The 16,295-nt window shown below is 34.5% G+C and overlaps 1 protein-coding gene across 3 annotated transcripts in view; it reads right to left on the bottom strand.

The window, feature by feature from the left end:
* The window catches only part of CSMD3 (CUB and Sushi multiple domains 3), a gene marked incomplete at both ends in the record, with an annotated part of 1,156,743 nt that overhangs the window by 674,176 nt on the left and 466,272 nt on the right, over positions 1-16,295 (bottom strand). For all 3 annotated transcript variants that reach the window (XM_080694904.1, XM_080694905.1, XM_080694906.1), the window contains one exon: positions 15,939-16,063. In XM_080694904.1, the coding sequence (XP_080551030.1) occupies positions 15,939-16,063 (125 nt within the window). The remainder of the gene's footprint in view (positions 1-15,938; positions 16,064-16,295) is intronic.

Genomic DNA, 16,295 nt, shown 5'->3' with positions numbered 1-16,295 from the left:
TTTCATAAGAGCTAAAACTTTATGTGAACTTTTGCAAAGTTGAACTGAAATTTATCATGTCCGTGGTTTGTATATATATCTCACTCTTCAGTGTTTAGTGCTCTTTACTTCAGTGTGGTATAGTAATAAAAAGATGGACTTGAAAATCATGCACATCTAGGTTTGAGTTATAGTTCTAGAACTTAGTGGTGTTCTCTTGAGCAACTGACCTGTTTTCTCATCTGTAAAATTATATAACATTAATTATAGTAAATGTATCTATAAATATATAGAAAATATGTCTATATGCTAGTTAGCACAGTTTCTATAACACAAAGAAAATTAAATATTGATATAAATTTTCAACATAAGGCTGTGTTGGCGCATGCCTGTAATCCCAGTACATGGGAGACTACAACAGGATCACTCCTTCAAGACCAGCCTCAGCAATTTAGAGACTTCCAGCAAATTAGCAAGACCCTGTATAGAATGTCCCTGGGTCTAATCTTTAGTACCCAAAACTAAACAAAAAAAATTATTACTATAAAAATGGAAGGGCCTAACTACCTGTTTAGAAAAACATTTGTGATTGTGACTAAGAAAAGTAAAGTTGAATTGAACATAAGGGTCAATTATTAGAAGCTCTCAAATGCTAGGTTATAAATTTCTACTTGAATGGTAAACCAAAGAATTATCTTCAGACTGGAATGACTTTGAAAGTAGTGCCATCAGATTTGGGGGGCCATGATATATATTATATATACTTATATTTTTAATAATATACAAACAAGATGATAACATTAAAGATTCTCACAAGTCCTGTAAAGTAACACAGCATGTTATAATTTATCTACTTATCTGAAAACTATGGAATGAGTTTTCTATCTCTTTTTCTGTAATAATTACATATAGTATGTATGTATGTATGTACATATGTATGTGTGGAAAGACATTGTAGCAGGACATAAAAAGGCTTGTTTTATTGCTTTATGTAAGTGGAAGATTTTAAATTATGATTCTTAGTATAATTTAAATTTATAATTATTCTAGGTTTTATGCAGCCTGCCAGTGATCTCCGAAATGTGCATCAATGTTTAATATCCAATCTTGGCCATATGTCCTTATGTCCACATCTCTTTAGAATCAATTTCTCATCTATGTCTAGAATGACACTTTAGTTTCTTTAGATATCGTCCCCTGCATAGGTTTTTCATTACTCTCATTATTAAGGCCTGAAAGCAAGACTGACTCATAAATAATGTTATAATTTTATAGCTGCACTTCAATTTATAATTATTGAAATTAATTTCTAAAATCAAAATGCATACCCTAATAATGTCCACTATGATCTTTCTTATACTTAGCATAATTCTAAGGCAAAACAATCACATTCTTTCTGGGTTTCAACTTTATTAGGCAGTTTTGCCTTTCTCTTAAAAAACAATAGGTTTACCCTAGTTAGTATTGTCACTACTTGCTGGGAGATAAATTAGTGAAATGAGTAGATTAAAAAAAAAATTTGCTGTGGTCTTTGGTGATTTCAGCTTAGAATCAATGCTGCAGTATTTATTTAATAAATGCTTTTATATTTATAAAAATAAAAAGTAGAATTTTATTAATGAAGACATCTAAATTTTTTCCTGAAAATTCAAAAAGCAAAATTTTCTTAATGAAAACACCTAACAATTTTTCTAGCAACATGGTATCTATGATGTTTTAAATTTCTTTAAAAATACTCAAAAGGCGATAGGAAAAATAGCATGTTATCCTAGCAAAATTTAGAAGAATTTTTATGCAGCAAAGCACAAGATAAATGTAAATAATGATAAATGAGGAGTTTTTCAGAATTTTTTTTTAGATTTTTAGAAAGCCACATTTGACTTTTGGGAAAGCAAAGTTAGAAAAGCTATATAAAGTCCCTTTTCTCTTTATTTAATGTTTTTCTATTTACAGATTTTGTTGTTGTCGTCCTTAGTATTCAGTGGAAATATCAAGGATATATGAGATGTATTAATATTTTTATAAAGTAACAGTGTCGGAACAACCCACATGTTTAGTTTCAAAATAAATACATAATTAAAGATACCACAAAGAATAAATATTTATCCTTCAATCACTGAAGCGGAAATTTATGAAAGGCCTAGCAAATAACAATAAATTCCTGTTAACTTTCAATAGGACCAGAGCATCATTTTTCAAACCATTTTTCAAACAAACATGAAATCCTCTAAGCTATTTTTTTCTTTTCCCAAACTGAAAAAATAATTTGCTTACTTAAATGGCACTCCGAAAAAAAAAAAAATAACCTGAACAACTGAATAGAAATGTACATATTCAAATAAATATTTGGTTGATTTAAATTAAATAATAGAAGCAATAAAGTAGTAAGGCAAATGCTGCCTTCACTAGATTTTCAGCAGACAATAGACAATGAAAAAGAAGCTGCAAGAGTAATGCACATGTTGAAAAGTTGACACTTTTTCCAAAAGTTAGTTGTTAAATTTAATTAAAAATGGGTGCATTGTAGTCATGCATCTTAATGGTGTGTAAGTTGGTAGAGGCACACATGCACACATCACTCTTTTGAAAAACTTTAGAAAGAATACAAGGGTGCATTCGGCTATTTGAATTCCCTTCTCAGAATCACTCCCAAGCTGCAAACCTACATTTGCCTTGTCATGTTTTCCTGGAATAAATAAGCTAAAGGTGGCTGGAAGGGACAGCGGGAGTGCCAGTGAAGTGCAGCTTTCTCAGTTCTGACTGCATTTCGGTTCTTCCAAAGAAGCACTTATCTCTAAAGTAAATCGGTGCCATTTCCAGCTGGTAAGACATCATAAATATGGAAGTGAGTCATCTTGGACATTTAACATGCAAATTCACATTGCTTGCTGTCCCCGGATAGACCCAGTGAGAAGAGGAAGCTGAGAGCTTCGGCTTGGACTCGGGCTGGGTAACCTGAATGCCTGGAACTCCCACTTGTTCTGTATGTCAGAAATATGGTATGTGTAACTAAAAGTTCCAAACAGCCTGCCAGTGAGCGCATTACTCCTTGGAAATGAGAGAGAGACTCCCAAAGAAACAGGATCATTTGAAGTTGTTTTCTGAATCCTTGATGCAGTTAAATGGATCAATTTATCACAGAGAGGGATGTATTAACTGAATTATCCTCCGGAGGCTTAATTTAATTGGTCTAGGGTAGGCCTCAGGCATGGGCTTTTATTTTAAAAGCTCTCCAGGTACTTCTAATGTGTAGCCAGAGATGAGGACCACTGAGCTAAATAAAACCCTCAGGATTTGATGGTGCTTCTTTGAGGCTGGCTGACTACGACCTACCCCTATTCCTTGTTCATATTCATTGTATCTTCAGTTTCATCTGCCTTCATTACACAGCTTCCTCTCCTCAGTTAACCTCACCTACTTTCCAGAAGGGGAAAAAAAAAAAAAGCTGGAAACGGGGGTTCTATCACTTGAGATAATAATGTCTTCTTTAGCTTCCCACCTAAAAATGATCTAAAATTTTCCTTGCTCCTTCCTCTGCTCTCCCACCTCGAAGGAGAGGATTTGGCATCTCCTGCACAAGGACAGTGCCATCTCTACTGTTCTGAACCACAAACCCTTCACCTCCTGGAACAGGAATCTCCCAGCCAGCCCAGCTCTCACCTGTGCCTTCAGCCTCTCACAGACACTGACCTTTGTCCTCATCACTAAGCTTCTCACAGTTGAAAATAGACTTCCCTCAGTTGCAGGCTCTGTCTACTAACCTAACTCCTTTATCATCCATCTTCCGCTTTTCACTTGAAGCCTCGATTTCATCACCCCCTTACTCCTCAGCCATATCCATGTGGCTTCTACCTCAAGGATGCTGAGGAAAATGATTCTTCCAAGGTCACAGCTCCATTGCAGAAGCCCACGAGCTCTTATTTCCTTAGTCGTGTTGCAGCATTTAACATAGCTGGCCATGTCTCACTTGGGAAGTACTTATTCAGTGGTGTCACAACACCCTTCTCTCCGGCTACTCATCTTCACTGTGGTCTAGTCCTCTTCAAGTCTCCTTTGCAGGCTCCGCATCTTCCTCTTTTCCCTTACATATCAGCCTGCACTCAGTTCCCTTCCCTCTAACCCCTTCTATTAAAAAAAAATTATTGGTGCATTGTAGTCATACATCTTAATGGGATAAAAGATGGTTTTATACTACTTTAATCACTGACCTAAAGCTCTATTGGTTTGACCTAAAATATTATGATAATCTCCACACTGGATAGTCTACCTTCAGTGTTAACTCCTCTCTAATCATATCCTAGTTTCTTTCTTTTATATTTTATTTCATTTATTTATTTAAAAATTATTCTCCTGGCTGGGTGTGGTGACTCACGCTTGTAATTCCCGCACTTGGGAGGTGGAGACAAGGAGGATCTCGCAGGTTCAAAGCCAGCCGTGCTGGCTTAAAAGACCCTGTCTCCAAAAATAAAAAAGCATGAAATAGGTCTGGGAGTGTAGCCCAGTCTTAGAAGGGCTTCCAGGAACCCCAGTTCCACCAAAAAAATAAAAAATAAAAAATATTCTCCAGCCTTATTAAGGTATAGTTGACAAATAGAAATTGTTTAAAGTATCTGATATTTTGTTATATATCTGCATTGGATATTGAAGAGATTAAATCAAAGTAATTAATCGATCTACTACTTCATGTAATTTTGCTGTGGTAAAAAAAAATCCAAATATACTGTCTCAGCAATTTTAAATGTACAATAGATTATTATCTTTAGATATCCTTGTATACAATAGTTCTATGGATCTCATTTTTTCTGTTTCACTAAAACCATGTACTCTTTGGCCGTCATCTTGCCTTACTCACCACCATTCAATGCTTGGCAATAATCATTTTATTCTTTGCTTCCATGAAATCAATTGTTGTAGATTCCACATATGAGAATATACAGTGATATGTATTTCCATGACTGGTATATTTCACTTAGCAGAATATCACCCAGGCATCCAAGATAAAATCAGTGTTTACACTAGCATATGTTTTGGGTTGAATATGAAGCATCCTCCAAAGACTCATGTGACAAAATCATGTTCCTCAAGGAGCAGTGTTAAAAGGGGAAAATTTGGGAACATGATTGTATTATGAGGGCTCTGACCTCACCAAATGAATTAATCCATTGAGGGATTCATATTTGATGGTATTATTGGAAATTGGTAGAAACTATTGGCAGAAGGGACTCATTGGAGAAAGTAGGTAAGTAGGGGTGGGAAGGGGCTTTGGAAGAATATATCTTACCCTGGGCCTTTCCTCCTTCCTCTCTGCTTCCTAGCTGCATTGAAGTGAGCAGCTTTGCCGAGCCCTGCCCTTATGACATGATACTTTGCCTCACTACAGGCACAGAAACAGTGGAGTGAGCTGCCCATGACCAGAAACCTCTGAAACCGTGAGTCAAAGGAGAGCTTGTCTCCTTTAAGTTGTTTTTCTCAGGTATTTGTCAAAGTGATGAAAAGCTAACATAGCATATAAAAGCCTTCACAGTCAATTCATCTGTCTGGAAATACATATGATTCTATGTCTCCATTTTTCTTGTCCTCAATAAGTTTTTAGGTTTATGTTCTTCTACAACTCATCTCTTTCCTCTTTCTCTCTCTTTCTCTTTCTCTTCCTCACTTTCTTCCTCCCTCCTTTTCTATTTTCCTCTCTTTCTCTCCCTTTCTATCTGTCTGTCTCTCATATGACTCTGGATATATATATATAGTATTTTTTTCTGACTTGAATGCCTCCCAATCATTTTTCAATCCCTATGTCTGTCTACTTCTCCCTGTTGAATCTTTATTTATTCTTTACTATAAAATTTTCTGAAACTCTTCTAGACAGAATGGTTGCTTCATCATCAGAACAAAAAATAATGTATTTATCTGTAATAGTTCTTACTGTGATGTATAGTAATATATACTATTCTGTTGCTATTTTTCTATACTAGAACACACCATTGATTTCCATGAGGAGGAAAACTAGTCTTTCCTCCTTTACCTAGTAAATAGTTAGCATGCAAATGTCAATGTTGTTAAACAAACAAATGAATTATTTTCAAAATAAAGGAATATATAATAATCATGAACTTAGAGATAAAAATGACCAAATGATATTTCCATGGTCAGTTGATTTGGAGGGGAGGGTACTGTGAACTGAATCCCAGGGGCTAGGTGTAACTCCTAGCTACACTCCCAGCCCTTCTTATTTTGAAACAGGGTCTTGATAAGTTGCTGAGGCTGGCTTCAAATGAGCCTCTCCAGACTGGGATTACAGGCATGCACTACTGCACCTGGCTCAACTATATTTGTTTTATAAAAGTTAAGACTGCCATTTCTGCCTTCTGTATTTCTGTAGTTTTGAACTGTCTTTATGACTTAAATACTGTCTGTACAATCATGCTGCTGCTTCTTTAAGAGTGTTCTTTGGTTGCTTTATTTTGAATGTACTATTTTTCAGTGAGATTGTAAATTCCCAAAGGAGGGAAGGGGTGATTTGGTCAGTTTTATTCTGTGCTTTTTACATTTTACTTAGCATCATGATAAACAAAAGATTCTTCTACTCATTCACTGAGGTACCTGTGATTGTGTCTGCCATGTGCCAGGTATTTCTAGTTGCTAGAAATATTGACACTGTATGCCTAGATCCACATAAGTTTAGACTAGATAAGAATACCATAACTTATACTTTATTTCAAAAAATACTGTATTATTTATGTTCATATTAAGAGTAAAAGTCATGATTTTTTCAATTTTCAAATTAATTAAATATAATTTTAAAAAAATGTTCCCTTCTTGCCCAGCATGGCAGTAGACACCTGTAATCCTTGTATTTGCAGCAGAGTTAGTACTCAGATAGGAGGATTACAGGTTTTAGCAAGATTCTGTTTCAAAATAAAAAGGACCAGGGTATAGCTCAGAGGAAGAATGCCTCTGGGTTCAATGCCCAGTACACTCTGCCTTCTTAGAAATATTTGGGTCTACTCTTTTTGTTTCCTGTTTGGCTTTTCTTTCTCAAGTTTGCATCTTTTTTCCATTTCATGTTGTTTATTTTACTTTGCATGGTGCACCTCTGTATTTTGAGTGCATATACAAAGCATCAGAGATTCTAGAAGTCATGCTATAATCACTTTTATTTGCAATCTCTTCTGCCTAGAACTAGTTCTACAATTATTTTAAGTAAACAAACAAACAAACAAATAAATAAATATGTTTTTACTTAAAATGAATAAATAAAATGTGTTTTACTATGAGGAAGTTAAATAAGGGAGTTCTTATTTTAGCACTTTCTTCCACAATTTTATAATAGCAGAATTTGTGGAAAGGTTATTAAGTCATCCCAGATCTTTGAGGTGTTCTCTGCTATAAAAAACATCTTGTCAGGAGTCCAAGGTTTTCTACATCACAGGGAAATTTGAGAGCTTTTATAGATTTATGACAAACACATAAAAAGTCATTTTAGGCAGGGTGATGTGGCACATGCTTGTAATCCCAATATTTAGGAGGCTGAGACAGGAGGATCACAGTTGGCAGACAGCCTCAGCTACTTAGGCCCTTTGCAACTCAGTGAGACCCTGTTTCAAAATAAAGAATAATACAAATAAACAGGGCTAGGGGTGTAGCTCATGTAGCTCAGAGTAGAATGACCGTGGGTTCTTCCCCTAGTACTGAAAAAAAGTGATTTTATTTTTAGAATTCTTTAAGTGTTTCTACTATACAGGTCGATTCTCTTCTAAATTTTGAATTCCCTCTGCCAACTTCATTAGTTTTCTACTTGTTCCTCTTTGTACTAAGAGTTTGCATTTCAGAATTTCCAGTCCTTTGAGTTTGGTTTAGCTAAATCATCTATTATTTACTCAAGTCCTCATTTTTGATATCCTTAGTTACTTGCCCACTGATTATAATGTATTTCAGTTTACATCCATTAAATTTCAAATCCTGAAGTTTTAAAAAATCTCAGCATTCTGGAGGCTGAGACCGGGAGATTGCATTTTGCAGACAGCCTCACCTATTTAGTGAGGCCCTCTGCAACTCAGTGAGACCCTGTTTCAAAATAAAGAATAAAAAATAGGGCAGGAGGTATAGTTCAGAGACTGAATGCCCCTGGGTTCCATTCCCATAAGCCCCCAACACAAAAAAAAAATTTTAAAAAGACTTTTCTTCTTTTTTCTCTTCCCAAATCTCCTAGAATTGTCATTGATTGATTTGATCTATTTGCACAATTAAAATATTTATTTCCCATCTAAAAATCCTCAAGATTAAAATATTTAATATATGTAAAAATCAAGAATCATACCATAATTAACTTTGTTTTTTTTATAAATAAACATATTTACATACACAAAAATAAATGTAATATACAGGTGTATTCATAGGTAAGAAAATGTATGAAAACAAATAGTACTCACCTTGATATGAAATGGTAAATAAGGCATAAAAGAACCCAGAATCTAAATTGCTTTGATGATCAATAGGTACAGTTTGCAACTAAATAAATGCAACATAATTCTTTTTAAAAATTGTTACTCAAAGCATAGTGCTATCACAAACTATAATATTTTGTCAACAATAGCTAATCAAACATTTTCAAAATTGTTACTGCCTCTATGTGCCAGGGACAGAGAAGAATGCTAAGCATGTCAATGTAGGAAAGAATATGCAACTCAACATAACCTTCACAAGTTCTAATAGTGCAAGAAGGCAGTAATTGTACTTGAGAATACTTAGAATTATAACTGTAAAAGGCCCCTGGTCATTGCTTTGTGCATATACCTTCATGGATTTCGAAAAATGATCAAGCAAATGAACAAGGTCATTCTCTCAGGAGATGGCTGAGTTGGAATAAAATGTTCTCTTCGAAATCTGTTGAGATTTGCCCTCACACATACCAAAACAGAATATGTATTTGCTCACTATTAGCATATTTTTCCAACAATTTGTAAGCTAGGCAGGATGTGTGGAATGTATTTCTGAACAATTATTGGAAGGACACTATTGAAATGCAAAACTTCTAATTGTTCGGGTAGTTTTGAATTTTAAGTGATCTATTTTCTACTAATAAGGTGTCTATAAATGTCTCACCACTAATTTCCATCAAATAACATGTGAATAACATCTTATTAAAATCTGTTAATTAGTAGAGGACAGTAAGGTTTATTAGCTAATCAGAATTACATAAAAAATCTAGAACTATTGCTTTAAAAATGATCACCTAGAAATATGACTATTTTATAAACTTTCACATCTACACCATCTGCCTATCTTCTTCACCATATGCTAATCTATTAATTGCTAGTATCATCCTTATTATGCATCATTTCATCTGCAACATTATTCCATGAAACTAAGAAGGCATCAACAACTATGGGGGGAAAAAAACACCTGCTCTCTACCTTTCTGGTTGATAAATTTCAGCAGGTCCTGCTTTGCTCTAGGGCAAAATTTTCTAATTGCTTTTGTATCACAGAAATCATTCTACCAGGACAGCTTCCTTTCCTTGCAGTGATCACATTACTATCTCTCTTTAACTATTTGTTATAATCAATTAAATTTTATCAGAATAATTATTTGAAATGCTTTTTACCAACTATTATGTTTATTAATATATGAGTGTGATTGTTCATTGAGATTATATATATATATATATATATATATAAAATAAAAATGTAATATGAGAGGGAACTTGGCAACATATTAAAAAGAATTTTGAAATCTTTAGTATCCTAAAAGCTGATAATAAATACTGGCTAGGAAGGGCCATAGTTTTTAGGTTTGAATAGAAATGATCTGTCACATAACTTGTATACACTTTTTTCCTTTGTATATAAAAAATTAACCCTCATTTAGAACTTTTTATTGAGTCAAAACAGTGGATGGTAATATTTGAAACAAATCCTTTGAAAATTAAAGCACTTTAGAAGTGTTGATTATTTTGTTCTTTCTGGGTTTTTTGTTTTTTTTAGGTTAAAGAAGTAAGTTTAATGCTCATGAAAAGATTAAGGAACCTTGCCAAAAAATGCTAACTTATATGATAAAAATAGCAAGTGCAACATGATTTTAAAGAAGGAGGTGATAAATAATAATAGAAGCAATCAGGAAAGAACTTTTGGAGAAGGTAAAATTAAGCAAGACCTTGAGAGGCAGGCAGCATATGACTATTAGCTTTAGTCATTCAGGGAGAGATCAGACATATATGAAAATTGAGGGGGTGACTCTGGTATCAAGATGTTAAACTGTGCTTCTGGAAGTGAAAGAAAGAAATTCAGATAGAGAAAAATCATGGATGGTCTTGGAAATCAAGAGAATGAGGCAATCATTAGTAGCTGCAGCGGGGGCACGATGTCTAGCACATGACCTTTTTTTGTTAAGTGTTTACAGTATCTCATACTGTACAGCAATGCTTCAAATGGATTCTCATTCCATCTTCCCAAAAATTAATATCCTATGGTGGGATACAGATATCACACCCCTTTTATAGATAATATTTCATTATAATGAAAGTGCTTTACTTAAGTAGATGATGTCTTTGAATGGAAAGAGTCTGACACAAATTCATTGTCCTGGCTTATAGAGCAAAGTTGGAAAACAAGTTGTAAACTTTAAACAATCCTGGGATATAATCAAGGTGAAGTTTTTGATGATATTGACTTGTTAGCCATATATAGAAAACATTCTAGTTCAAATGAGAAGCTTTAAGATACTCACAGATTTGGAATTTGAGAAAAAGAATGGGGGTTTAGAATGCTTCCAGAGATACTCCAAAGCATGAAGATATACAAGATGACTTTCCTATTTTCATCATATCCATTGTCCTTTAATATAATCTACTAAACTGGAATATCCATTCTCTCTCAACTCCTTCCCTAGATATTCCATTCACATGGTGATATTGCTCATGATTCCATCTCTATACTTAGAATTACTTCCACACTCGACTTTCTCTGTTGATATGCAAAATAATTTCTAAGTTCTACTCACATTATCCCCCATCTTAATGAATACCTCCAAACATAGATATAAGCTTACTCATTTGAATCTTTTAGAAGATTGTACATCTCTTGTAGACACAAAGCCTACTATGTATTATTTTTATGTTTTTGCTTTGTAAACAATACTAGATAATAAAAAGCATACTAAATATCACATATAATATTTAATCTGTCATACTTACACATGCTTATAAATGTTTGTTGAAAAAATAAATATAAATATATTAATACACTAAAAAATGGACACACAAATATTTTAATAATTGAGTGAATAAGGAGCATATAAGGTGACACCATGACTTTTTTCCTAGTTTCCAGTATTTTCCCATTTCTTTGCCTTTTTAAAAAAAATCTTCTCTCAATCACCTGTGCCAAATACTCCAAAGAATAGTTTATTTTCTTGTCTTGCAGAAAAAATTCTTGATTATGTGGGACCACTCAAATAAAGACCAATTGAAAATTTTAAAAAAATAGGTTTGTTCAGCCTTAACTCTCTTAAATGTTCCCAAGTTAATACAATTATCAGTGCTTCCTTCACAATACTGGTTCTTCAAACATCAAAAAGTCTAAAATAAGCATTCTATATACTATTCAAGGCATAAAGCTGCTTATTTGCATAAGCTCCAATTTTGGGATATCTCCTGCATTTCTAACAAAGAAGTAATTGTTTCCATAACTATAACTGGCAAATACTTCATAGCCATATCCCATTTAGGGAATAGAAAATTTAATCTGAGTTTGTATACAATCCATTAATATTAATTTCTAAAATTTTCTTTTCTTTTAATTCATAATCTGACGTCTGTATGAACTTTTGGTCCCTATAAAATCGTTTCTTGATTTTCTCAACCATGCAATACAGAGACAGCTGCTATATTAATAATCTCTCAAAGGTGCAGTACACTGATACTGCTATTTATGCTGCTTTCTGGAAGAAAGCATATTTATTCTATCCAAGCACCACTGAAACATGAGAACTATTTTTTGTTCAGATTCACAGTAGATAGTCCCTTTACTATTACAATTACTATTTAAGCATGTTTGCTCTATTACCATTTCCAGCACCACAGCTAGCAATTTGTAGCAGCAAAATATATTTTATAACTATACACATATGTGCCTCGCAGGCTATGAGCAAACAAACCTGTCTATATGTGATTAGTATCTGAAAAGTTGATGCAAACTTAGAGAAAATCATATTAATACATGAATCTTGAAATACAATGGTTACACCTTCCAGCTAATGACTATTGGATGAACAGTTATAGAGATATGTATGACACAACTATCTATCCTGGAATCAAGAAAAAATGTGCACTGTTATTCCACAAATATTTCTTGAGATTTAGTACAAAACTACTTTGTACCATAGAGTTTGTGAAAACATATGTAACACATTATTTCTACCTTTGAACAACTTATAATCAAATATGATTCATTCTTCTTTATCAAAATGAGAGTCTTAAATAAAAATGGTTTATAGTCTTAATCTTATTTTCATATAGTTTTTAAATTTAATGATCTGGATGTAACTTCTTGCATGAGATTTTGTTCCCATGTTAACATTAATCTCTTTTACTTGAATATATCATCTATTTTCATATTCTTTTCTGCTACCAAGAAATGTACATGTCTCATTTATGTAACACAAAAGTAGAATACTTGGAATGGATCTTCTTGAAGTCATGATGTTCACTATATTTCCCTTTATAGCTATAATTTCATCTTGAGTGGAGAGGACTGCCACAAAAATCAGCCTAATACTGTTTACTTTTCTATTCATTGCCAGAACATTGATGAAAGTAGCTTCTATAAAATATATAGACCTTCATAAGCACAAGATAGAATTAATTTATTTATTTATTGCAGTACTGAGGACTGAACTCAGGGGGCTTCTACTTCCAAGTTACACAGCAAGCCCTATTTTATTTATATTTTGAAACAGGGTCTAAGTTTCTGATTGTCTCGCTAAGTTGCTGAGGCTAGTCTTGAACCTGTAAACCTCCTGTCTCAGCTTCCCAAGTACTAGGATTTTAGGCCTGTGCCAGCACATTTGGCTTAGGATACTTTAGGTTTCTTAATCAGAAAAACAGCTAGCTTTACTTGTGTCATTGGTACACCTGTCTTTAAAGATAATCTTTTTTTTTGGTGGAAACTGGTCAGGTTTCTTCATAGCTTTGGCAGCTATTACTTAAATCTCATCCATTAACCTTTTTCTTTGTGTGTGTGTGTGGTACTGGGGGTGGAACCCAGGGGCTTTCTACCTCCGTGCTACACTCCCAGACCTATGTGATATTTTATTTGGAAACAGGGTTTCACTGAGTTGCTGAGAGCCTTACTAAGTAGCTGAGGCTGGCTTCGAACCTGTGTGATCCTCCTGTCTCAGCCTCCCAAGAGCGGGGATTACAAGTGTGCGCCACCACACCCAGCTATATAAACCATTTTTAAAAGTTATTTATGTAATTGTATGCAAGTTTTCATTTAAGGTCAGGTAACTACTATATCCTTTCTTTTCATCATCCTCATTTCACTATTTATTTTTAGTGTTACCATACTCTATGTCATTTTGAAAGCCTTTAAAAAATAAGAATGGTAATGAATAAACATCTACATATGACAATGAACTCTCATTTGGGTCTGAGAAATCTCTCTTCTTTCTCACGCTGGCTTGCCGCTGCCAAATAAATGAAGTATATTCCTTGCTTCCACTTTTCATCTCTTCACCCCTCTTTAATGCTCTGAAGTCTGGCTTCTCCCCATTTCACCAAAAAATAAAAATAAAACAACAAAAAAAAAAACCTTTAAAAAAAAACTGCCATTTTTCAGCCATTTGAGTTTGGGAAAGAGACTGGATCTCTCTCTGCCTTATGTTCCTGGTTTCTAAAATGGAGAGAATGCTGCCTCCATGGGTTTGTTTTGAGGCTTAAATGAGACAAAGTGTATGCAGTGGCCTGACACATAGTAAGTGTTTAAGAATGGTACCAGTGATGACACTCTTGTAGTAACTGTGCAGCTTCTCCCACGAACTCTGGAGAGTTTGTGGACTCTGGCTGTTTTTCCAGTCCTCCACATTTATTAACAGCACAAGGCTTCTCTATGCATCCACACTGGTACATCATTTCTGACTCCTTCTTGTCACTTTCCCGTCTACATCCAGCCAACTGTGAAATACTTTGTCTTTTTCCCTTTATAGTAATTCTCTAAGATCTGCCCCTACGCCTTTTCCCCTGACATCCTCCTCATTCTATCTGTGGAGGCTCTACAGGGTATGATGACTCAGTGAAATGTTTTCTGAGCAAGAAGAAAAGCAAAAGGAATCTTGGGTACTGAAACAACTAAAAAAAATATAGAAAGGCCATTATTAAAAATAATTACCACCACGATGACACACAAGCATTTAGGAACACCAATGGGTTCACTCTCAAATACAGCTTCATAAAGTTCAGGAATGGGCCTCACTTAATTACCGTGGGGCTGTTTTATTTGAAGAAATGTGATGGAAGTGGGAGCTGGAACAAAGGAGAGGAGCAGGAAGAGCGGGTTTTCATGGTTAGCAGTTTAAATCTTAAAACAGAGGAAAATTTGCGAGTGGACCAGATGGCAAGAAAGCAGTCAGGAGGTGGGGAAGGAGCATAACAGCTTCGGAGCCAAGGGAAGGTAGAACGCTGTTTAATTACGTTCAGACCTTGTCGGGGTGAAGTCATAGCTGTTTCTATGCCCTGTCACAAGTCAGTGACTGGCATTTAAACTCCAGAAGTTGCTTTTCATTCTCCTGGCAGGAATGACAAGTTCTCACTCTTGAGAACCAGTATGCGGTTCTTGCGAACCTTGGTGCTTATGTCTAATGATATTGGCATATTCATTTCTTAGCATCTGAAGATGACGGTTTGGGTACTATGAGTAATCACCATACCTTATAATCAGGTATTGTTTTTCACTGTCAATTAGTCATTGGGATTCAAAGTCAGATGGAATGAATATATTTTAATACATTTGAATTTCTAATTAAAACATTGAAAGGTATTCCAAACTGGTTGTTTCAACACCCCTCCCTCCCATTTTTGCAACTAGTTAATATTTCACTTACCTTTGAAAATGTTTTTCTCTGCATTCAAAATTGTACTGTTTTGTCTTGAGTCATTTTTTTCTGTTTCATATACATATTTGATCTATAATTACTGGTAACATGTAAATTCAATGCATTCATTGGTTTGTCCTAGTTTAATTTATCTAAAGATAGATCCTAAACTCTGGGTCTGGGGATAGAGCTGAAAGTTAGAGGGTATGCCTACTCGGTGCAAAACCTTGAGCTCAATTCCCTATAGGACACTCTACCCTGTGGTAGACGGTATGCCTACTTGGTGCAAAACCCTGAGCTCATTCCCTACAGGACACTCTACCCTATGGTAGACGGTATGCCTACTCGGTGCAAAACCCTGAGCTCATTCCCTATAGGACACTCTACCCTATGGTAGACGGTATGCCTACTCAGTGCAAAACCCTGAGCTCAATTCCCTGCAGGACACACACTGAAGAAGTTAAGCCACACCTCCATGGCTACCAGCATCACCACTGTTAGACGCAAATGTTCCTAAAATACTTGAAATCACAAGTTTTATAAGTGGAGGTAGAATTGAAGTAAAAGAAAAATATGTATAAATACTAACACAGGGATGGTAATTGTGATTTTTTTTTAAGATTCCAAAACTCCCAGGGTCTTATTTTGTAGACTTCATATGCTTTAGTCTATTGTTGTTTGATTTTAGTTTGGAAATTTCTTGGGAACCTATCTCAGTCATTTATAAAATGTTGATATCTATTGTTAAATTTGTGAGCTATATATTTCTTAAAGGTTACAACTTGAAGATTTAATTGCAACTTATACTAAAGAAACAAATTTGAAACTATTATAATACATTCACAGAGCATTTTTGCTTAAAAGTATTTATTTACCTTTACATACAGGCCTGTGGTCACTCCAAGCAGCAAAAACCTCAGCTATGCGTTGACAGGTGATACTCTTTGCCCCCTGGAGGACATAATCTTCATCACAAGAGAACTGAACCGTGGATCCAAGACTAAAATTGAAAAAAGTATTTAAAAATATGATTAAAAAGATATAATAGTCTCCATATCTACTGGCAATATCCAGTAAGTAAATATGTATCATGGTGACACAAATATTTAATTGGAAAGATAAAATGTGAAAATATGATTTATAAAAATTTATAATAAATGTAAAAATATATTGATTAAATGTAATTCAATGAATGTGCATATTGGTATGGATTGTAGAAATTTAAAGCTATC

Source organism: Muscardinus avellanarius (genome assembly GCF_963383645.1).
Source record: "Muscardinus avellanarius genome assembly, chromosome: 4".
NCBI lineage: Eukaryota > Metazoa > Chordata > Mammalia > Rodentia > Gliridae > Muscardinus > Muscardinus avellanarius.
The sequence above is the reverse complement of the archived record's forward strand: the minus strand, read 5'-3'. Positions and strand labels throughout refer to the sequence as shown.